This window comes from Anabas testudineus, chromosome 10, assembly GCF_900324465.2.
Source record: "Anabas testudineus chromosome 10, fAnaTes1.2, whole genome shotgun sequence".
Lineage (NCBI taxonomy): Eukaryota > Metazoa > Chordata > Actinopteri > Anabantiformes > Anabantidae > Anabas > Anabas testudineus.
Window position 1 is genome coordinate 9,093,710 of NC_046619.1, and position 24,159 is coordinate 9,117,868.

General features: G+C 42.8%; 1 protein-coding gene across 2 annotated transcripts in view; it reads left to right on the forward strand.

The window, feature by feature from the left end:
• Nucleotides 1-24,159, forward strand: part of nlgn3a (neuroligin 3a) — an 87,190-nt gene that overhangs the window by 31,867 nt on the left and 31,164 nt on the right. For both annotated transcript variants that reach the window (XM_026357892.1, XM_026357893.1), the window contains one exon: nt 17,177-17,362. In XM_026357892.1, the coding sequence (XP_026213677.1) occupies nt 17,177-17,362 (186 nt within the window). The remainder of the gene's footprint in view (nt 1-17,176; nt 17,363-24,159) is intronic.

Genomic DNA, 24,159 nt, shown 5'->3' on the forward strand with positions numbered 1-24,159 from the left:
TGAACGACAACTGTTTGATACGACACATTGCCGCTTCCATCCTGTTTGCAGGTGATAAGAGCAGCGCGTGCGGAAGGAGTCACCGGGGATGTATTTTTAAAGTGAACATTGTCTGTGTGTAATCATACCAAGCGGATCCACGTCACACACCTTCCCTGTGAAATGTTTTTTTCTACCCTGATCCCACAACCATTACGTCTTTATCACAACTATTTTCATTATCGTCCGACTCTGCCACTTGCTTTCACTCAATTCACATTCTTCTGAGTGCCAAGTCAGCAGTCTCCCAAAAAAAAGTAATCCGCTGCCTTTACTGATGTGCTGTGATATAGCCCTCATCATTTTAGAGCTGCAGTGATGGCTGCAGAATGTGGCAAAGAGGAAGTTGACACCCCGCTTTCGCTCAGTCAACTCTTGAATTTGAACAGAACACTATCAAAACGAATCACATCAAATCACCTGATTGCTTTATGCATCCAATTACAGCTATCGCCGAGGCATTTCCATTCGTAAGTGGGGTGAAATATCAACTTTCTACTTGGGGCCAAATGATACAGCTTAGTTGTGCATACTGTTTACATGTGTTCTTGTTTATAGTCCTGTCAAAGCTGTAATAGCCTTGCATACCATTTTACATAAAAGTTAGCCACAGGACAAATTAGAAAATGCTTTTGCCTTGCACAATTCTTCATCATTAAAAACAGCAGAGGAATACTATTTGGATTACAAATGGGAAAATTGCAAATGCATTGTTTTTTTTTCCCCCTTTTATACCCTGTCTGAATCAATTGAACAAACCGGCATGATATTTGATGGCCTGTGAGCTCCAATTATTAGAACAATATTATGTCTGGGGTAAGTCAGGGGCACTCCAGTGGAATTCCAATAGTGTTTGGAAGCTATTTGTATTGGTACTAGTCCTTCAGGGGCTGCAGAAGGGCATACAGCTCAATAACTCAATTCTTAACAATTAGCCCCTGACATGTCCCCCAGAAAACAGATAGAGAGCACTCTAGTGGATAATATTTTCTAAAGTATAGAGATTATTGTTTCAAACGACCACACTGCATTGCAAAAGAAGTTGTGCCCGTGTTTTCAAATCGCTCCGGCCACCTGATAAGATCGCAGTTGATAAGTAAACAATTCTTCATCTCTCAACTGTTCAGGTAGCTTTTATTTTGTCAGCATCAGCATGGATCTCATCCCAAGCACTGCCCGCTTCTTGCTGTACTGTGATAAAATGCTGTCTGTTCTCTTGGGTTGCTAATTATCAACAGCACACACTGCAACATTTTAAAAGGCACAGCTCTTATCAATCTCAATTCTAAATGTATTATGCCGTTTTTGGAAAGGCTTGTGGATCTGTGATCAGATTGCATCTAGCTGCCGATGTGATTGTTCCTCGCCCTCCCCTCCTCTGAACACACTTGCTCCGCCGTGGACCCAGCAGAGAGTGACCTTGGACCAGAGCTGACCTTGCTGCATCACCACAGTCTGATGTTATTAGATTGTCGAGGAAGGAGAAAGGTTGAAAAAGCACACGCAGTCCATCTCTCCTTCATTTGGTCTTCAGTGCACTTTCAAGGCATAGGGAGAACAAATAGAGCTGTCTGTGGGTGTTTGACTTTTGTGTGGAGGTGCAAATGCGTGTCTGGGGGTTTGATGTTTGCACGTGTCCAAGCACTTGTGTCTGTACAACCACATAAAGCATGACTACCAGACATACACAGAGGTGGCATTTGGAGTCATCTGCTCACGGAAGTGCTCCCATGCCTGAGGGGATCATGCTCAGCCGGGCTCTCTTTTGGGTCCTAATGGGCTGTGTGCCATGGTCTGATTGTAAAGAGGTCATAGCTTTGTGAAGGAAGCCCCAGAGGCCAGCTAGAACAATTAGAAATATGTGTTTCTGGGTCACTGGAGCACAGTTACAAGTCTAGTAATACTATTCTATTTCCTGACAGTGGAGACAGGGTAAGTGACTTTACTTTGGCTTTTGTCAGATTCATGATGTGATTTCACCGTGCTGGAACGCCGTGCGAGCTGCATTGTTTGAACTAGTTTACACTGTCTTTTACTTTATACTGTATATATTCTAATCCTGTTCTCTCAAACTCAGTAGTCCTTATGTCAACATCAAGCTGTGCTGTAAGCAAAACAATGGGAATACAAATACTGCACATGGGCAGTAACTCAGCTACAACTAACCTAAGCCTAATGTGCACATGGCCATTATTTCATATATGCACACTACAGGGGTAAGTAATATATTTGTGATAATAGACCTTTGTATTGCATAAATATTTGATGAAATAAAAAACAGGGTTGGCAAACTACTACACATGTAATTTATTCAATTTGTAGTTCCTGTAACACTGCTGTGAGCCTATTACTTTCATTGGAAGGAAATTGCCACGGGCAATATACCTCTCCCTTAAGCAGCATATCTGGTGCTTAATATAGCAGTAAACAAGTTAACAATGCTTGACAGGGATTCAAATGGATATGGATTCCTGAGTGGCAGAAACTCAATGACACAGATCAGATTAGATGAACTGTTAAAAATGTCAGACCATGTAAGTTGAATTCAGATTTTAAGTTGTGTGTCACTGCTGTTCCTGACTAATAAGAGCGTTCTTAGTAATTGTTTAATTTGAAGTGTCAAAATCACCAGATGTGGAGGGCACAGCAACAGCAACAGTATATGGAGGATGTTTTACCTTCATATTTCTCTTCATGAAACAAGAAAAGGCATAGGCAGGGGGACTCAACCTGTGATCAGCAGATCCAGTTGTTATCCATGAGGAAGAGTATGAAACGATCCGAATTATCATAAGTGGTATAAGGGTGGCATCAAAACAGATTATCTCTTGACTCAATAATTTTGCAATGTTGTATCATCCCAGTCTAACTTGATCATCCACCCCTATCATTTTAGAGATGAATTGTGTATGTATTATCTCCCCAGCTTGAGGCTGGGTTCTAAGTACAGCCCTAGCTCTGGCATCTAAATGCATTCACTTCCTAAGGTAACATTTTTCATGCAGGATTATAAAATGCTGACTGCATGCTTTTACGTGCCACATTTGCATTTTAATGTAAACTCTCATTTCCATTTACTAACAATACCACCGTGGTCAAAATTATAATGGTAATACCAGCAATTGCATGAGAATAAATAGTTTAGGAGAAAAAAAAAAAAGCTCCTCAAGGCATTTAGGAACAGGGAAAGTACCATCTTTTTAAATAGAAAACTAACCCATTTTTCTGTGCAAACAAGTTAGGGTCCAGTGCCATTTGCTGGTGACACCACTGCTCTAATGCCCATTCCCCCCCCCATGTTGTAAAAGGCTAAATTAGCCTCCTCTGGAGCCAATTTAGCTGAATTAAGGAGCTTAGAAAGGTCATACTTACATTTCATTTGAACTTAATAGACATTGCAATAAGAGGGCCTTTCTGTGTTTGCCTACATCACCAGCAGACACTTTCAAATTTAATAAGACCAAATATTCCATCAGTATTCCTGATCCCTCATCATCCAGAAGCTTTACAGGTGGCTAGGGCAAAAACCTCAGATAACCAATATCCTTATGGTATTTTCCCATATTGGGCCTCAAATCCACTGTATGTTTGGCCACTGAGCTACTTCATTAAGTTAAATAATGAATGAATTCCACGGGTAATTATGAAAACTGCTCACAAGCGGGACTAATGCTTCTGCCGGTTTAATTAGAGCAGGAGCCTGCCACTCAAGCCTGTTCCCCATGCCAATTCAGAGGACAGAAATGTGGAGTTTCAGGCTCGGGGAGATAAGGCTCTACTCAGAAGCTCAGTATGGTACAAACCTGCCACTATTTCACAGGCTGCTTTTCGTAGCAAGCTACAGGATTTCTAGCAGCAGGTGCAGTGGGGATGTTACAGTGAGCAAAACACACACGCTGGTCCAGGTATTCTAGGGTATAGACAGAAAGAGCAGTTAACCAACTGTTCCAGCGTGCAAGCAATTGACATGTAGTTAACCCGTCAAAGACAAGAAGAAAGCATTGTCATCAGCATATGTCTTGATAGCACCGCGGAGAGCATTAACAGACATTACAGAGCATTATCCAGAGCACAGCCAGTTAGCGGACACTCAAGTAAAGGAATAGATGGAGGGCGGTAGGACAGGGGATGATTCGATAAACACAATTGGCTTTATTTCTCTACTGCACCTGCTAGCTGTTTGCTGCTGATGCTATCTTAGAGCCACGGGGGCTACTGGAGCATTGAGTGAAAGAAGATCTCCTGCTAATAAAATTCTGAATCCTTGCTCCCATTACAGCATGTCTGTTTCCATCCCATTATTGACATTGTTGTTGGGTCAGTAATCCGCCCTTGTAACCTCTAGGCAAACTGACTCTGAAGGATACAGAGCTAACAATAAAGTGTGTCAGCTCTGAGATGGTGAGCGGGGTCCGTGAGACAGGCATCAATGCCCGTTCGGGCCAGACTGAGGAGAGGTGAGATTGGCCTTGACTGCCCAGAAACATCACAGAGCAATCTGTATAATGAGTGGTTTCCCCTCTGACTGAGATGGCTTGTCATTCCATTCATACATTGTAGCTCGATACATCCTTCCCAACTCTAGTCAGCCCTCTCAAGCCTGAGGGAAGAGGAGAAGACAGTTGGGATGACATAAACACAGAAAAAGATGAAGTGTTCAGCAGGGGAAAAGGGAATATGCACTGTATATTGAATCAAATCAATTATCACACACACCCAGTTTCTTTGCTCTTAACCTTGCAATTACAGAATAACCACATTAACTAAAATATGAGATCTTACTATTTGAAAACTTGTATTTTTAAAATGCTAATAGAATTCCCTCAGTATATCCGACAAAATTTGGTTATATTGTATTTATGTTTCTGGCACATAACAAATATCTGAGTTCAAGTTGTTGTTTAGTTATGTCTGTTTTGTAAAGTATGACCACATGTCCCAGATCATCCCTTAGGCTCATGTAGCATGCATAAGAAGACATGGTTCAAACACTGGATCTCATAAAGTCTGCTATGGAGTAAAGCAAAAGAAATTCAATTAGGCAAGAGATCTGGTGGGGATTGCATCAAATTAGGTGACTGACAAGCCCAGAAAACTGGAGCATATAGTATTTTTTTTTATCTAATAACACTCAGAGATGTCCTTGGAAAGTGGTGTGTGTGTGTGTTGATGCTCGGCTGATAGAGAGGGAGGAGACAGAAGCTGCTCGGGCCGCGGGTCATGTACAAGTACAGTGACAATTTCTTCTGACAACATCTCATCATATTTTTGCTTCATCAGCACACTCTTTAAAGCAGGGATGTCGCATTTAATCAAATTACCTGTGAGACTTGCTCCTTCTTTTATTAATTTACTGAGGTAGAGGGGCGTAGGGAGTCGGGGCGGGTGAAGGAGCGCAGATGAGCTCCTTTGGGATGAGTGTGTTTGTGCTCTCTGGAACGTGAACCAGAGAGGGCTGAGCTAACAAGAGCAGACAGTGGCAACCGCCCTAGTGCTCGGGCTTTGAGAGGACTGGCCGGCTTTTTCGCTCGAGACTCGTTTGATCTGAGGCTCAAAGAGAGAGAGGAGCTGGGTCTGGTGCTGCTGCTATTCAGAGAAAAATGGATCAGGTTTGACTGTAGGTGTCAAGAGTTTGAGGCTCAGAAGCTGTTACATTAAGTGAAGGCTCTTATCCAATCTCCGTGCAGCATACAGTACCAGGATTGTGAAGTGGCGTTGTCAGTAAGCCATATATGATTAATTTGTGATTAAAAAATACAGCTACAGTCAAAAGCTTTAATCTAAATGTATACCAAAGCTGTTTTTGTCATTGAAGATGAAACACAGGTAGTTATAGTGATGGTACAGATGGTAAAATTAACAGTCTCCGCACCACCTCTTTCACCCTAAGCTTTGGCCTTCAAGCTCTCAGGTGTACAGTATGTCTGGCCAGCCTATAGGGTGTGTGGAACAAAAGCCACAGTGACATTTTATCTGACGTTAGCTCCTGTGGGGCCTGAGCCATGCTGCCGAACTGTCAGGCAGATTTCAGCGCGATGAGGAGGGGGGAAGAAAGCCAAACAAACAGAGCCCTGGCACAATCTCCTATCGCCGAGCAGCGCAGACGAGCACAGAGAGATGTCCCTGGGGATTGCAGGAGGCCGAGATGAAACAGAAAGCAAGATCTAACCTTTTTGTTGTTGCTAGAACCTAGTCCTTTAGTGCTGCTAGATTAAAAGGAAGAACAGGAGTGTGAAAAGAAAAAGGAATCACTTCAGCTGTTGGAAGGTAGAGACTCTTACTGGAAACAGGACTTCAGTATCAATTGAAAGGGGAGGAAATTAAGCAAATATAGTCGTCCTTTATAAGACATGAGTACAAGTGTATTTTGTATAGTGCATGCCCTTTGTGTTTGATGGTGCAATACATGACAGGCACACTCCTTCTATTGTAGAAGCGTTATGGTAATCATACACATTATTTCAAAGGCTTTTCATCCATTTTTCATTTCCTACTGTTCCCGGTGTGAGAAAGGCATGTTTCGTCAACAAAGGAATATGTGATGCCAAGCAAGCCGAGCAACCCTCTCAAGGTGGAAGCTAATAGATTCAGCATATGTACAAACTTGGTGGTTTCAGTTTTTATGAGACAGAAAGACGTATATTGACATATTAAATATGTTCAGGATTGGTGAGCGTGGCTAACAAACCGCGTAACCGCAGATTCACACTCTCCTGTCATGCTGTCATGTTAATTACTTTTCTTAGAGTAGGTGGCACTGTGGTGATACTGTATATTATTTTTTGGTGTATAATGCAAAAATGTGGTCTTGCTTGCAGTTCACAGAAGAGCTGCTGCTTCGCATCTACAAATATGGAACATAGCTTTTTTGTGTTTTTTTTACCCCAAGGGGGTTTAATGTACTATGGTTTGAAGGGGTCTCATTAAGCCTGTGGCACAAATTACAATTCACCCCTACGTCATTTCTCTTTATAGAGTTGCTGTTAACCGCCTGATGCCTTCACGAGCCGATGAAGAGATATCCACCACTGATGTTAAGCTGGAACTGGAGCAGGAGCCCCAGGAGGCACTGCTTAAATCCCCCAACTTAACACTCCACTGTGCACTGTGTAGCCCAGTTCACGGCCAGCCTTGCCCTAGCCTATACTAAAGTAATCTTCCTGCATGAGGAGGAGGGTCGCAACAGAGAGAGACAGATAAGAGAGAAGAAGAAGGGGAGGAAGCAGAACGCGAGAAGGTGCAGAAGGTGTAAGATGGTGATTGAGAGGTACTTTAACGTGGAGAACTAGGGGGAAAGTTCACAGTACAGTGAAGTCCTCCGACGTCAAAGTTCGCTGACGACAGGCAGGCGTTTGAAACGAGGCTTACTGTCTCTGGGTAGCAGAATCAGATCTTTGAAAACAGGGCTTAACACTACTTTTGTAGGTGACAGACACTTCAAACTCAGCCCCGGCTCCATTAGTTAGTGGTGTCAGCCTTTTAAGAATAAGGCTCTAAACAGCGAGTGAGGAGGTTAGACCTTTTATAAGTGAACACAGTTTGTCAGAACTGCTGCTCACTGTGACGGCTGGTGCAGACCGTGCACCTTTTTCCACATCAGAGAGTAGATGCATTCTATTACCATTGGCCCAAGCAACTGCTCACATTGCCATCGTTCCGGCACTTCATCAAATTGATATTGTGGGAAAACACGCGGGCAGTGCCCAGTCTTTAGTTCGTAAACACACCCAGACTCTCTGCCAGTTCCCACTGGCTAGTGTGCTGGCCGTAGACCTAGTCAGCGCGCTTGGCTGATAATATGAATTGTAATGAGTGACTGGCTGCTGGGATTGAATGCAAAAGTGCTGTCATAATTGAGTTAGATTAATTAAAGGAGCTCTACTGTATTCTTACAGATCAGTGCATCTTGTTAGAGGGCTGTTCTTTGGGTTTGAGCACCCGAGGGGGTGTATTTGTGGCCAAAGTGTATGTGTGTGCGTGTGTGTGTGTGTGTAACCTGCAGATTGTAGGTTAGGTGGGTTGTTGTGTGAGGAACTAATTGAAATGAGAGGCGATGCGCGAGTGTTAGCCAACATGGCCGGTCCATTTGTCAGGGTGACATCACTGCACTCACACCCCATCCATCTCCGCCCAGCTCCACAGAACCATGCTCCTCCTGGTGATTAATATCCATACCTCCCTCACCGTACTGCATACACCCCATCATCCACCGCCCCCCCGCCCCCACTGCGAGCACTTGCACACTGCTGCTGCTCCACACAAACACACCCACAAACAAACAAAATATTCACACACACTGTTGGAAGCCCTCCTTTTCACTTATGCACACAGTCACTGCACACTCATCCACACTCAGTGCCATGGCACTCCCATTTACTCATTCATACGCACATGGCTGGAGCCCAGAGCCAAACCAGTCACACAAACTTCCTGTTTGTTCCAAATACAAACTGTCCTTGCTCTGTGCTAGTTTTATTTTTATTTTTATTTTTAATTCTTATGGCTGTTTCCACTTCTTTTTGTATCCTGGTTTAAATGTCGGTATATATGAAAAGCTGCCTCTAATTTATTGAAACTTAGGCTGCTGTCATGTGTCATAACTAATGAGGTATTTGGTAAATCTTTTGATAAGAATATCATTAAATCACTGGAGTAATGTAGGCAATGGCTTTCTATGAAGCATTATGACTAAAATTGGGACATAAAAATGCAACATTTTATATGATTCTGCAGGGCATCGTTTGTCAGGGAAAATTGAAGCTCTTAAATAATTTTAAGCACCAGTTACATATTGCTGCATCACTACTGTATTCGAGTGGCCTAAAGGCAGAGATCAAAGTAGTGAATTACATCTAGAGTTACTGTAACAAAGTAGAATTACTATTTACAGAAAAAGAAACGGACACACTAAATGCAGACCTAAAACGATCTGAATGCCAATTTGAACACGAGGAACATAAATTCAGCTTCAAGTCCAACAATGCCACAGCTTCATTACTCAGTGTACCATTAAGCTTTGTTTGCCTAAAAATGTGAAGATAGCCGTTACAAAGTTAATTAACTGTAGCCAATGAATGTCATTTATCAATAGTCGCTGGTTCACGTGTGAGTGTTGACAGAAAATGGTTTGTGCTTGTATAAAGCTAAAGTCACCTTGCTAGTGAAAAAAATAATGGCTACTGTAAGTTACTTCTATTTGAGTAGATTTTTAAACGTGAAGTAATTTTACTTCTCTTAAGTAAAATTTCACTTCAGTAACACTACTCTAACACATATACTTTACTTTTCTTTTTTTTTTTTGTATCAAACTGAAACGATGCCATAAAGCAGCTGTACACGCTACTCAAACAAGAGCAAAGCTGTATTTGAATGTTTTTCCACTGCAGATTTGAGTACTTACCGCAGCAGCATGGTGTAGTGTGAGATTTACTCTAAATGAATTCAAATGTCATCGTTTATTGTTATGGACAAACATGTCAACCAGTGCAAAGCTGTGGCTGATTTATGTCATTATAATATTTTGTGAACAACGCTGGAGGTACTCAGAGCAATATGCCATCCCAGAATAGAGATTGTTGGTTTTAGTGTTTTGTTTCCAATAAAACATTTAGAATATCATCAGTCTTCACTTCCTAATAAGGGTCTGCTATATATTACAGTAATGTACATATAAAGGTACATTAACATATGCAGATTAAAGAAGAACACATTTCCTCCAGTATCTGATAAGCATAATCAAAATGTATGTTCTTCATAATAGTTCTCCTCTTGTAAATTTGGATCAGGTTCCAAATCAGACAACACAACCCCACTGGCAGCAGCACGGCTTTCCGTAGCCAAAAATATTGTATCCTTCCAAAGGCAAATAAAACATCACTCATACAGTACACACCACAGTGCTAAACCTCAGGAAAACAGATGTTCATTTAAATTGCTGCAGTTAATTTACAACTAAAGTTGGCAGGGTTTTACAAACGAACAAATATAAGAAGACAGGATTTACAGTATCTGGAATAAAAGCTGTAGTATGGGCTGCATGGGCTTATTTCACAAGTTCTTGTGAGGAAGAAACAGCCAAATATAAGCTCATTATTGCCAGCTATCAGAGCTACTCCAACCTGAGGAGAAGAGGATTTGGGCTTTGAAGATCCTCTAAATGATGACCTCTCCCTTCTACACTGCTCCACTGATGCGCTTTGATAAGCCGGGCTTGATCTCCTCTGTGGTATCGTAGCGCATCACTGCACACTGCCCTGTCTTCCCAGAGCAGGGTGGTGCTAAACTTTCTCACCACGCCTTTGTATTACATCACCCAGGCTTGGTGTTTCATACCGTGCCTTTGAACTTGTGCAGCCACAGGCCAAAAAGTGACAACAGAGAACATAGCATACAGTTTTGTTTTGTTTGAACTAAGGAGGGTGAAAATGCTGTAAGAATACATCCTCGCTGGCTCTATTATTATTCATTTTTTGGTAATACTGTCAGAAAGGTGATAATCTGCTGTGTGTTTATTATTGCATATAGTGGGTGGTGGAGTCGTGCTGGAGTGCATGTTTTAGCACATGCATGTTTAAGGTGGCCAAAGCATTAGAAACACCTCCTAATGTAATGCACTCCAGTACCACCCACATGTAAAAGTAGGATTCATGGCAGAGGTGCTGCATTGGATTGCATTAGATTGTAAAAGTGTACCTAATAAAGTGGCCTGTAAGTGTATATATTTTAAATATTGGACTTAGGTAAAGGCAGATTATTGTTCATGAATTCTTTCCCTATGATGCATGTTCCTCCGAGTGGAACCAAAGTGCTGTTTAACCTCACTGCTGCGACTCTCGAACACCAGTCTCTCCCTCTCCCTCTGCGGGAGCGTGCAGGCCCGCCTCCGCACCAGCTGTGAGATGCAAAGCTTCCCTTAATGTAAAAGCATTTCGCTGTCTTTGAGAATTCACTGTCTGTGCTATCCGCTGAAAGGAAAGATGTCGAGAGATACGAAGAAGAGAGAGAGAGGAGGTGATAGTGGGGGTGGGGGGGCATACATGGAAAAAACAGAGAGCAGAGACAGAAAGGAAACATGACAGCGAGAGCGAGCATAGGCAGAGGTGGCGAAGGGAGGGTGGGAGCGAGGCAGAGGGGAGCAACAGAGCTGAAAGCCAACAGCCGCTATAGCCGATGTTTGATTGATTGAGTGGCATTCAGATGCCAGGGGTCATACATATGCAAACTGCTCATTTGTAGTTGCTGCCAGGGCTGCTGTTCACCAGAGCCCTTGAATAGTGTCGCCTGACCACCGGGACACATCACACAATCAGATTAAACAGCCCCGAAGTCACATGCAGGACGACCAACAGCTGCCACGTGTGCCACCAGCTCCGACTTACTGTATCTGCTTTTCATCCCTGCGTGTGTTGTAACATGCCCTTGTCTGTCTGTAAGAGATCTGGGTTTTAGGGGCTCAGATACATGTCAGGCGAGCTTTCGTGTTTGTGCAGCGCAGATTCATCCCTTGACATTTTGGTTGTTTTTTTTTGTTGTTTTTCTTTTTTTGTTGTTGTTGTTTCTACTCCTTCGCTGCTCACAAACCACATTTTCCATTCCAGTGGCTCGGTCTATATACGGCGGCACAGTATGCATGATGCTCTGTCTTCGCCATCGTCCAAGTACCTCTCAGTGCACAGCACAGCAGCGGCGTTGCTTTTTTCTGCACATTCTGCACCTATCTGCGTGATTGTGTGAAACTGAGACTAATACTCAAGCCGAGGCATTTAGGTTTCTGTTAGTCATCTGTCTCCCCACATTTTCAGCAGTGGCCTGCAGTTCAGCGAGCGTGTTATCATTCGGTTTGAACTCCCCCAGTGTCGAGGGGCAGGCCCTTGAAACAACGGACGACTTTGTTGCCATTGAAGGCCGTCTGATATTTCCTTTAATTATTGATTCATAATAAGGCCAGCAGGAATTATAGGCTCATACATTCTGTATAGTCCTTTTCAACATTTTCCAGTTTGATTCTGAAATCATCTTATATTCATTTATATGTAATTTGATCATTTTGAGGGATGACAACAGGAAAGATTTTTCTTTCTCCCTCTCCATTCCACCTAAATAAAGATGTGGTGTTGGGTAAATGGCATTCAGTCTTCATAAAGACTCTTTCTTGTGCCTGCACTTCTCTCTTTCTCTTATTTTTTCTCCATCTTTCTCACCCTGCAGCTCACAGATCAGACTGCACTCCAGCCATGCCGTTGGGCAGTGAGCTGTAAACAAGAGCTGTACACCGGTCCAAGTGGCAAACACCTTGATTTAGGCCCCCGCCCGGCTCCTGCCTCCTTCCCTTCAGAGTTTTTTCTGTTATGTCAGCATGCTTAAATTTCCACTCAAAAAAAGAGGATGAGAAATCTTGTGGGAATGACTGCTGGGTATGTCCCATGCTCATCATGAGATTGACACACAGGCCCTTTATGCGGCTGTGTGGAGGGTGGCCCCTTCCCTCCTCTGCTTCTCATCCACACCCTAGAGGCTCCTATTCAGCCCGGGTCTGGCTGGGGGGGAAGTTGGAGCTCTTTTGTAGTGGGGGAATCTTAGGGGAGGCTGTCAAGGCTGCAACTGTGTGGCCCTTTATTTCCCCAGAGAAGAGAAGGAGAGAGAAAAGATAGAGAGAGAGAGAGAGGGCAAGAGAGAGATGGGGGGGAGTACCAAACCAGAGTTTGGACACAGACGGCCTTGTTAACCGGCACCCCCAGAGAGGGAGAGGATGAGAGGGAGAAAGAAACAGGGAAAAGGCGAAGTAAAAGCGAGAATGAATTTAGGAGAAAAGACTAAAAACTTTCCCTCTGTTACGTCACCGCTGTTATTCCCAACCTCCTCCTGCTCCTCCCTCTCTTCTTCTCTACTCCTCCCTATCCGTTCCCTCCATCTGTCCATGTGTAAGCTCACTCTTTAGCTTCATAACAAGCTTTTGCCCCCCCCCCCCCCCCCCCCCCCCCCCCCCCCCCCCGCCCTCACCCTCTTCAAACCCTTCTCACCCTTTGCCATTACTTTACACACATTCCATTATCTGGGAAACCAGGCTAAGAGAGATGTCTGGGGTCAGAGCGATCATTATCGTCACCTCGTTCCGCTACACTGTGAATTATAGCCCACCGTATAGGAAACAGACATTTAAATTATAATCAATAGAGCAATATCAATGCTGAGAGGCATGGCTAAAGGAAATCGCTGCTGCGACTCAGGGGGAAATGGAGACACTGAGATTGTGGCACATGCCTATTGATAAGATATGATCATGCCACAAAATCCATTATGTGGCATGATGCTCAGTGCTGTTTTTTTTTTTTTTTTTTTTTTGTAGGGGTGGGGGTTTGGGGGACTGTCTTTTGCTGATATTGAGGTGATGCAATAATTGTGGCCTGGTCTGTGAAAACGTGTGGAAAGTGGAACATACTGGATTTGAGTGGTGATCTCCTGGTCTCTGAACATCAGTGTCTCCTGCTCATGTATTGCTTTGGAGCATTACTGAGGGGACTGTCATACAGTATGCATTAACCGACCCTTTGGTCAGGTGAAGGTGACAGGGGGAGCTGTACTACATACACACAGTGTTTTTATCCAGCAAGGACGATGCAAGGTGACAGGTGCGACCTGACCGGGCCTCGCGACCAGACCACGGTCGCTGCTGCCGCTGCGGCTGAGATCATGACTGAATCGCTGTGCTGCCGTAAGGAGAAAATACCAGTTCTTCATACAGCAGAAGTGCACTACATCACTGTCAAGGAAGAACAGCTTGGAGGCATACAAAAACACGTCATGTAATCAGTCAGAACAAATTACGGCTCTAACATGTGGAGAAAGAGCACAGAATCACTGTTATTAACGCATACAGTTGGTTTGTAATGAATAGGAAATGCAAATTTCTTGTCAAATCCAGCTGACAGATTCCCTAATTAGAAATCTTTGTTTTAACTGTTGAGAAAATTGGAGATGTTGACCATTCGCAACAGCGATGCTTTCATAGCAAGTGTCCTCAAAGCATCTTGTTAATAATATATACATACATACATACATATGTTTTTGATATGATGTCATGGCTTAAGAAGGTTGACATAGATAAAGATCAGTTACAGGATTCCTTTTCTCCAGTGTCATTCAAGTTCGGGGTATTTTCCCTGCCTTAATATTCTGTTTCATTCACCTTAATTATTGAGACTGAACTGAAAAAACATTCCACTTTTAATCTACAGTTTGTAGCAGAACTCACAGCAGGCGAGATTAATAAGTTACTGAGAAAATTAAATTAGCACAAATTAATTTGTATGCACTTTACTTTCCAAAGTATCAGATCAACTAGAACTATTTACTATTTAATGATTGTTTTATGTTTGTTGAATTAACTTGACTGGGACTCTGTAATTGTGTATACTGTTTATGCCAGAGTTAATTGGTCAGATCATTTAAAGGAGAATTTGCATATTGATTTGAATTCCTGCAACTAACAAAGATGGATATTATGTGATTAAAGTTTATTATGAAATGCTTATCGCAAAGCGGCATCTAGTGTGTGCGTTACGAACTCAAGTGAATGTCAGGTTGAGTAGCGCAGTCAAGCACATAATCAGACTGACCGAATAGTTCAGAAGCACTGAGATGCAGCCCAGAATCCCAAGGTCCTGTGTAGGTGTGAGCTGTGAACAGCAGTGCACTACACACCACGGTTCATGTGCAGCCAAAGCCCACGCAGAGCTGATCAGACGGGAATCATCTGCTAGATCTGGAAATCTATAACCCAGTCCCTGATGAGAGAGGAGAAATTTAAATAACTCAAACCATAGAGAAAAATACTGTATTTAATAATTATATATAATATGGTCATTGTTGATGTAATCAAAGTGTAAAGATGAATAATATGTATATTACCTCTACCTTATGTGGACTGAAAGTCTAGAGATGGTATATAGGTGATGGAGATAAATATTCATGAAACAAAAAAAGACCAAACACCCCAGAGCACAAACATTAAGAAAACAGACCGCTATAAATGTAAAAAATAGAAATGACCAGGTATAAAAACAATTAGTTTACTATCTTAATTGCCTTCCAAAGAAAATATTTTCTGTCACCCTCCCAATTAAAACATAACCAGCAGCTATATTAGATGTATTTTTAAATGATGCCTGCAGCGTGTCTTGTTGTCCAAGATATTGAATTGCACCACTACATTTTAATGGCTGGTTTCATTTATAGATGCAGACGAATCAACACGGCTAAAGAAAAAGTCACAGAAGACTAGAGTATTGAGTGGTGCTTTATTATGCAGGCTGGGGATCCAACTCTAATGATTTACATTTTAGTAATGGCTCATATTACATTGCCAAATGGATAATGTTTACTATATCTTTTCAATTAGGCTAACAGTTGCACAAAATCCCTTTTACATGCCAGTCTCCTGACATTTCTTAACCCATCTGACATTCACTTGGTGAAGTGTGAACCATTTCGCAAATGAGGGTTATTCTGGGAGAGTCACGTCTCCTCTCTCCCCTCAACACCCGGGAGAGAGTGGTAAAAGCTGTTGTCCTTTAGTTATGACGGAACGCGCAGAGGAGCCGCAAGAGAAAGGGAAAAGGAAAAGCTCTTCAATTGGAGTCCTCTTTTCTCCTCTCTGTCTGTGTCTGTCTCTGTTCCTCCGCCTGTCTCTTTCGCTCGCTCTCTCTCTCTCTCTCTCTCTCTCTGCATGTGCCCTGCTGCTCTGTCATCCTCAGGGATGCATCTGAAGGAGACCATCTGTTGATCCATTTGTCTCCTGCTTTGCCACCGCCTCTCTCCTATCGACGATCAGGCCTGGCCTTTCCCCTGCCCACTCTCTTTGTTGCTGCCAACAGGCACTTGGGGCGAGACGGGTGTGTTGTTGGGGGGGTGGGAGTTGGAGGTTGTGCCCTCTGTAGTCTCCAAATCACACAAAGAGAAACTAAGCACCGCCAGACATGCATCCCTGTTGAACAGACACACCACAAACAGCTAATGAGCCTGGAGCAGCTGCTTTCTTATCTGTGTTTATCTAAAGTGGGCATTGCTGGTCTTACCTGAGAAAGAAGGCGCCCATATTTCATCTTTTGGCGTTGCAGATATTCCCTTTTCCCTCTCCTAGAACATAAACACAGAGAGCCCATCATTGTATGGATGTATACACCATGAAGTACATGTTAGAATCAATGCTGAAGGACCATCACTTGTAGCTTGTGAACATCCACCACCGACACGTTCATTGCTTCCGAAGTGTTTGGTGATGTTGCCACCGAAGAGAGAGGGTTGGTTTCCACGCATGTCTCCTAGCTGTCACCTCGTATGCATGTTCAGGGGTTTGATGGACACTGAGTCCACCGTGGGGACTTCAGGGAGTGCTTGCCTTTGATCTTCTCCCGCGACTCTCAATTACCCATCATTCAGCAGGAGCTTAGGCCCTGGAGAGCAGCTGAGAGAGGGTGGCGTGTTAACATGAGCTCTGATGCACCCAAGAGAGACTCACTGTCCAACTCAGACGTCATATAGCAGATTACACAGACACGGAGGAAAATGTGCCCAGATAGTGCCTGTTGTGAATGTTTCGGCTGAAAGTATCCGGCACTATAGAGTGTGAGAGAGAATCGAAACATGCCAGAAGAAGATGGTTAGTCTGATAGGAACAGAACAAGGTCGCAATCTATAGGAGGTTCTTGCACCGTCGAAATGACTGCATATCTTATTATCGCATCTTTGTCTCTTGCCATCTATGGAGTTTTCATGGATTCATAAGGTTTCTGTCAGGTTTTCATCACTGCACACTCAAAATATCTGATGATGGGTTCAACCCGAGAGAAATGAAATTGATTCCCCATAAGGTGCAAGAGGCGTGTTCACACGCTCTCCTATTTTACCAACAGCCATGTCATCCCAAAATAAACATGATTTTACTGCTGCTCTCACCTGGCGTGATGGTTATCGTGATTAAATCAGACTGGTGTTAGTGCAGATGAACTTTAGTGTTGATAGCTGATCTTCTGCATTTGCTCTACCTACATTTTTATTTTTAGTTTGTGTAACAATACGATTCTATTTTATTAGCTTTCTCTCTGTGAGTTTTTAATCTCTTAATCCCTGTGTGTTGCAGGCTTCCTCAGCACTGGTGACCAGGCTGCTAAAGGGAACTACGGGCTCTTGGACCAGATCCAGGCTTTAAGGTGGATCAGCGAGAACATCGGCTTCTTCGGAGGAGACTCCAACCGCATCACTGTGTTCGGTTCTGGTATCGGAGCTTCCTGCGTCAGCCTGCTCACCCTCTCCCACCACTCTGAAGGTACAGCACAGCAGGGAAGGGGGGGGGATGGGGGATACAGCTGTCGAGCTCATGCCTGCTGGTGTGTAGGCTGCTTAATGTTAGAAGCCGGCGATGCAGGTCGCAAGTTATTGAGCAATGTATACTACAGCATAGGGGATGTTGATAGAGGCAGGTGTTTGCTTTTAAACGATTGTGGCATTCATTCACTGAACTATCAGGAAACTAAAGATCCACTGCAGATATCAAACCACATGTGGGACTTAACACACTCAGCTGATTTGCTAGCATTCGTGTTCGAAACAAACAAGAAGGTATAATGCATCATTGCATTATAAAATAAGGGCATGCTGTACCTGGGAGAGCTTTTTAGTGACAACACCAGTCATGCCAAATGACATACACACACTCACTGTGTTCGCTTTGTAAGTAACATTGTTTGTCTTCTGGATACCTTAATGCTACTTCATGATGATTTACTGCCGACGTTGGCCTTGTCTTTAGTGCTAAATGCAGCTTGTGCACATAACCTGGACATGCGATAAACATCCCTCAATTCTCTATTGCATCACTGTATTAAGATGGACCCTTACTGCTTATAAGTAGGTTCTTGTAGTAAGTGCTTTGTCTTTTACAAATGAACCGTTGCTCTGCTCCAACCATAAATGTCAGCCGCCAACTATGCTCTGCAGAGCTAAATGGTCACTGCATAATCCTTAACCTGGAATTATAGGAGTCAGTCACATATCCACTGCTGGTCAAATGCTGGTTGTTTTCCTGCATTTAATTGATAGCAGTGTTGTGTATGTGACAGGCCATCAGGATACCGAGGTGTTGTGCATGTCGTGGTGATTATTCCAAATGACAAATCTTCACATTCAACAGCACTCACACAGCCTACATGTGAACATGCGAATAAGCCACAGTTGCTTTGAATACACATGGTTGGAAATGTCACACACACACCTTTACTGGACATTACATGAAAGCGAATTATATTACAGAAATCCTTTTACCATCAGATAAATATTGTGGTCGGGAAATTATTAAGCAACAACCACCACACATGCTATATAGCAATGCTCAATTTTACTTGTTACTGACGGAGAAGATTCTTCATGCTTGTGGGTTTTTGATTAGTAGACCAACGTGTATAAGAAGGAGGTCATCTGAGCTGCTCTTCATTACAGCGCCAGGGATTTGTGATGTGTTTTGCGTTCTGCAATTTGCATTAAAGTGTTACTAATTGCCTTGATTTCCTTCGATGAGTGACGACTGCTTTTGGATTGAATTTTTACCATAAATGCCTTTTTTATTCATACTTCATAATACTACGCTCCATGTAGCATGTTATTATACTGCCAGTGAAACCATCTCCTCTGCCTCCTAGTAAATTGGATATTACCGGGTCTGTTTTTTCCCCTGAATGGAAATGTATGCCCCACTGATGGGATAAAAAAAAAAGACCCAGTAAAACTTGAGGGATCCTAGGAAATTGAAACAGGAAGCCTTCTATCACGCCAGGACTCTTGCTGCGAATGTTACCAATGGCAATCAGATTTCACACAGTCTCTCTCGGAGCACAGATTGTTGTAATTATATAAAGTTTAGGACTGGAGTGGGCTGCAGGATGTGACAGGAAATCCAAGTGAAGAACTGTCTTTTTGCACCTGCTTTCACAACCTCCGCTGTACTCTGCTCATCCTCCTCCTCTCCTATAGTCTGAACAGTTGAAGTGAAAACTGGTAGGACACTCTTGTTGCCAGGACAACGCAATAAACAAGGCAGGAATCAAAGTGTCTGAATCCGCATAACGGTGAAAATTGAAGCAAAAATCTATAATCAAATGAATTACAGACTGTGACATGAGCACACCTGGTTTCAGGTGGTCTCTAGTAATGGATTTGTGTAATGATTTCCTATCCATGTTAGCAGACTGTTGCATCTCAGGAAGATTGCTTTATATTGAGTTTCCTGCTTTGCACTCTGAATGGAAATTAAGTCAGCAAACAAGATTGTAAACAATGCATTATGACTCCTCCCTCATCTCCTGGTTTAACTTCCTCTTCTGCTTTGCTCTCAAACAAAAACACTCATTTTCCCTCCCCAGTTATCCGCATATAGCGGTGCGACATTGATTTTGGCATCTGCGAATGCTGGCGTGGAATAAGGTGGGATATGATGGCATAGCACAGGATTCACATGTCTACATGCACATGCACATACCCGTGCACGCGCTCGCACGCAAACATTTCCCTTCACCTGCTGCTCAGATGCAAGATAACGAGGCCCAGGTAAAAAAGAGAAAGTAAATCAGCAATGACACACTGTTCTGAAGCTCCCTGGTGTGTCGGTGTATTTAATGACAGTATTCCCACTCTTACTGTACACAGTCTGTCATCATTGCCTACAGTGCATAGACTTTCCGTCTAACAGAGACTCCTTTTATGCCTTTTGGTGGCAGAGTGACAACTTACTTCAGATGCTCCATGCTCCTCCTGAAGCCTATTTAATAAGCTGGATCCTCCTATATCATCCTGGCCCTCTGGCCTCTCTCTTTGATTGCTTGCTCCTCTGGCCTGGCCTTGGTGGCATCGCTGTGTGGGCGTGCCGAGGGCTGCAGTCACCGGGTACATCCATCACCAAGACTCCCCCTTTTGGACTGCGTGGAGGCTGGGCCGGTCCTTCTTTCGTGAGGGTTGGATTGTTTAGACCCATTCCCTGCCCTGCCTCCTCATCTAATCTCCTCCTCACTGCACCCATCTGTCTCCCTGACTTTACAGAGAGTAAAAGCATGCAAGGGACACATACTTTCTCTCCATGTGCCAGTGCCCCCCACCCCCCGTCCCTTTCCCTCTCTGGGTTTCTGCTCCCAAGTCTGCAGCATGTGTGGTGTGTTGCTATTAATAAGATGGCTGCCTTGTCTGCTATGTGGCAAGCAATCTAGCTGCACATCTGAGACTTTGGAAGCAGAATGGTCATTAAAAGCACAGTCTCTCTCGGCAGGAGAGTGTTTTTGACCAGCTTATTAAATGTAGCTCAACAGTTGTGTTCCCACAGAGGGAAATCTCTGTCCCCATCTTCTTTTTCTCCAGCTTCAAACAGAAAATGACTGAGGAAGTTCAGAAGCAAGGACTTAAGCCAGTCCCATGTATTATCTATCTGGCATCGCACAGGCACTAATTGAACATGCAGATTTGGCTTTTTCCCTATCTCCTAATAATCATTATGATATAAAAAGTGAGATGGCTCCTCCGCACATGAACAGAATACCAAATACCCAATGACTCAGTGCATTTGTTCCTATAGCTTTTAATGTCTGTAAGTCAATATTCAATGTGTTTGTTGGTATAAAACCCATAGGAAACATAAAGTATATCTACACATGTGTCTGTATCAGTGTGCATATCTCAGCTGACTGTGTATGTGTGCACACAGCCATGTCTGTCCATGAAGCACACATGAGGAAAGGGCTAGTTGTAGAGGCTTTGAAGGTCGTTTGGTTTCTTTTTTTTTCCCCCCTCTCTTCCTGTAAGCAATCAGGATAAAAGCTCCGCGTCTTAGGAAGTGCTCCCCTTTTAATGGAACGTCTTGGACATTAAAGACAGCTAGTGTGGAGGATCCTTCATGCCAATGTCAGCTTTCATTTTTATTAAGACTTCTGGGTTATTGAGGACCATAAATGTGCATGTTAAATGCTTGGGTTTTATTACAGCAGTGCAATGAGTACTAAGGCTTTTTAATACAAGACACCACATAGCAAATACTGAAACCCCTTGAACCATGAGTATTAAGAGGGCAGTGTGACAGGTAAGGAAAGGGTAAGGGTAAAGGTACGTTTTTGAATCCATTTAGGGTGAAGGATAGCATTGACAGCAATTAAATGGAAGAAAGCATTGTGGCATGTGTAGAAATAGAAGATCTGAGAGTTTAAAAAAAGTGCAATGGCATGGCGGGACATTTTTCTTAAATCAAATCAGAAATACTCTCATTAATGACTCTTCATAGTGAACTATTGCTGTGAATTTTCTGACAAGAATTTATGATTATTTCAGTCTTGGAAAAGATGTGACTTGGAAGTCATAGGAATTTCAGCCAATTGAGTGAGAAACGGGGGTTTCTGTTCGATCCAGAGGCATAAAGGTGTGATGATTAAACCTAATAAACTAAACTAACTGTATGTTATTGAGAAAGTTAAACATAGATGATGATTCAAAGATGATCTATTCAACCGAATTGATTTGGATATTTATTTGAACTTAATTTAAAAATGCACTTTCTAAATAATCCAATAAAAATATGCAATAATAATAGTTAGAAATTGTAAAATCAAGTAATCCACAGTTTACTTCACTGTCTTATTGGCTGCCTCTGCACATTTGTGTAAAAACACCAAACAGGCAGTAATCAGATATACAGCCAAGTCTGATGAAGCTGGATCAGGAGGTGAAAGCCATGATTAAAAGTGGGTTTAATTAATGCATTTGTAATGATTTTCCTGTTTCACCCCTCATACCTCAATTAATAGATGAATGAATTAGTCATTCATTTTCGCTTGTTATAGTTTTTGTCCCTTTCTCCGCAGTTTCATATGAGTTAATAGAATTCTGTAAATGCAAACACAGTTTTTTTAATTGTAATTATTTCTAATGCATCTTAGTGTGAGCATTACATATAATGTCAAAAGCATTGTGTATAATGTTTACAAGCTGACATAATTAGTTGAATAACTGATATGGTTGACTGATATAATAAAAATATATATAAAATATATTCAGTATGATGATGAAAATAATTTAGTAGGTTGCAGCTAAACATGTGTCAGACTTACTTTCTACATCTGACACATAGGAGTAAATTAGTCTGACTGACGTCAATTTTAATATATGTTAAAGTCATTAAGAGTGATTCTACCTGCCTGACTTTGGGAGCAGATCTCCTCGTAAAGGCTCATCGTAGCCCTCTTGTGATTTCACCACACAAATCATTGCAGATGACTACTGTGTGGCTTCTGGCATGTGTTCAACTCGTGGACTGATCGAGGAAATAAATAAGAGTGACAACAACGTTTGTTGGACCCTAAATCAATCCGTCTCTGTCAATCTTGCTGATACAGTACTGCTGTTGAATGGTGCTCATGGCCTGCGTTGCAATGCACACCTTACCTCTGTTCTGATCATTGTTTACCATGTGCATGCAGCTTGTAGATGTCCTATAACAGGAAACAACACAAACAGTTTAGCAGTGCAGTGATGGGAATTATGGAGCTGTGTTGACCCTTGATAACTTGTACACTCATTCATATTAGTACTGCTCTGAATTCTGCTATCTTCAGACTGGAGACGAAGGCAAGCGAGCCATATAGATGAAGAACGTAAGTGTTGTACTACATCACTGCAACTGTAATGTTGCATCTCGTGATGACCTTTGAAAATAGCACATGTGGTTTTGCTCTGTGAAACAAGACCTATGGGAAGATCTCCCTGTGGAATGGCCTTCAGGCCTCCACATCGCCGCTCCATAATGTACCTGGTCTAAGTGCTCACTGCACAGATCTTGAGGCGCAATCCATCGACACTCTGTGTCAACTTCATTTCTGTGGGCTCAGGCATCCTGTAGCAGCCATCCGTCGCCTGCGGTGTTTAAGCATCAAATGAAGGCACCTTGCAAAAGCCGGAATGTGAATTGGAGTCACCAGGAAAGATAGCTGCATAACCACATCCCTGGGATGTTATTCATACACGATGCAGCTGTCATTGTTGTGCAAATGCCTTGTGCTTGAGAAAAACCAGGGACAATTGTTGAAGTTGAATAGACCCCATTTCTGAGGTGTCAAAGGCATTCAGCAACTCAACACTGTAAAGTTACCTGGGTGTTTGGGGCAAAAGAATGCCTCCATCTCAAGGTTTGATTTGGCTGTTTGCTGAAGGGTGTCTGTGCATCTCAGGGTGTGAAAAAGGCCTATGCAAGATGAGAGAATGGGGACGCGCCTTGTCAGGTGCTGTATTCTTCCACCTTGATTGACAAGAGCGATAATTAAACCAGGGGGATGCCATATCCGTGGAGCAAGAATGCTTGTATTTATTTACGCTGACTACTCTGCTTTGTTGTCTGCCATATACTGTGGCCGTCATTGTGTAGAAAGAGCGAACAGATTGTGGCCTATGTGGCATTTTTCAGCCACTCTTTGAACAGAAGTTGCTTTTATTTTGCATAGCAAAACAAAATTGCTTTATTTTTATGAAACAAAGATAGAGAATTACCTACCAGCTAAAAGGTATTACTGTCTTTTGAACTTGAAGCAAATTGGAAATGTTGAATATTTCTCTCTTTTCACTGCTCAGGATTTCAAAGAGTAAATGAAGCCAAAGTTGCATTGAGCCGAAAAAAAAGAAGGCCCTGCAGAGTAATGTGAAGTGGGAAGGGTGTTATTAGGGTAAAGACGACGCCACTGAGATCAGATAGCCAGTTTGAGGTGCAGTAACACTCTAGAAAATAACATCCAGCTGGGCTGTCCATCAGAGGGAGGCAGCTTTACCTACTCCTATCCAGAATAGAGCAGAGGAATGAAGAATTGACAAATGGCCTGAAAACGGTGAAGGCAGTTCATTCAAGTAGTCTAGCCATCAGTCTGTCTCTGCTTGCAGCAGGTAGTTGAGCCTATAAAACATGGAGTTATAGGTGTTAAGGAGCCAAGCAGCGGGTCAGAGAAAGAAGCACAAGATAATTGAGTACTTTAGTAAATCCATGCCCCCATCAGCCAAGCTCAGAACATTGCATATGCCTCTAGCCCCGGATCCACGACTGTACCAATGGGC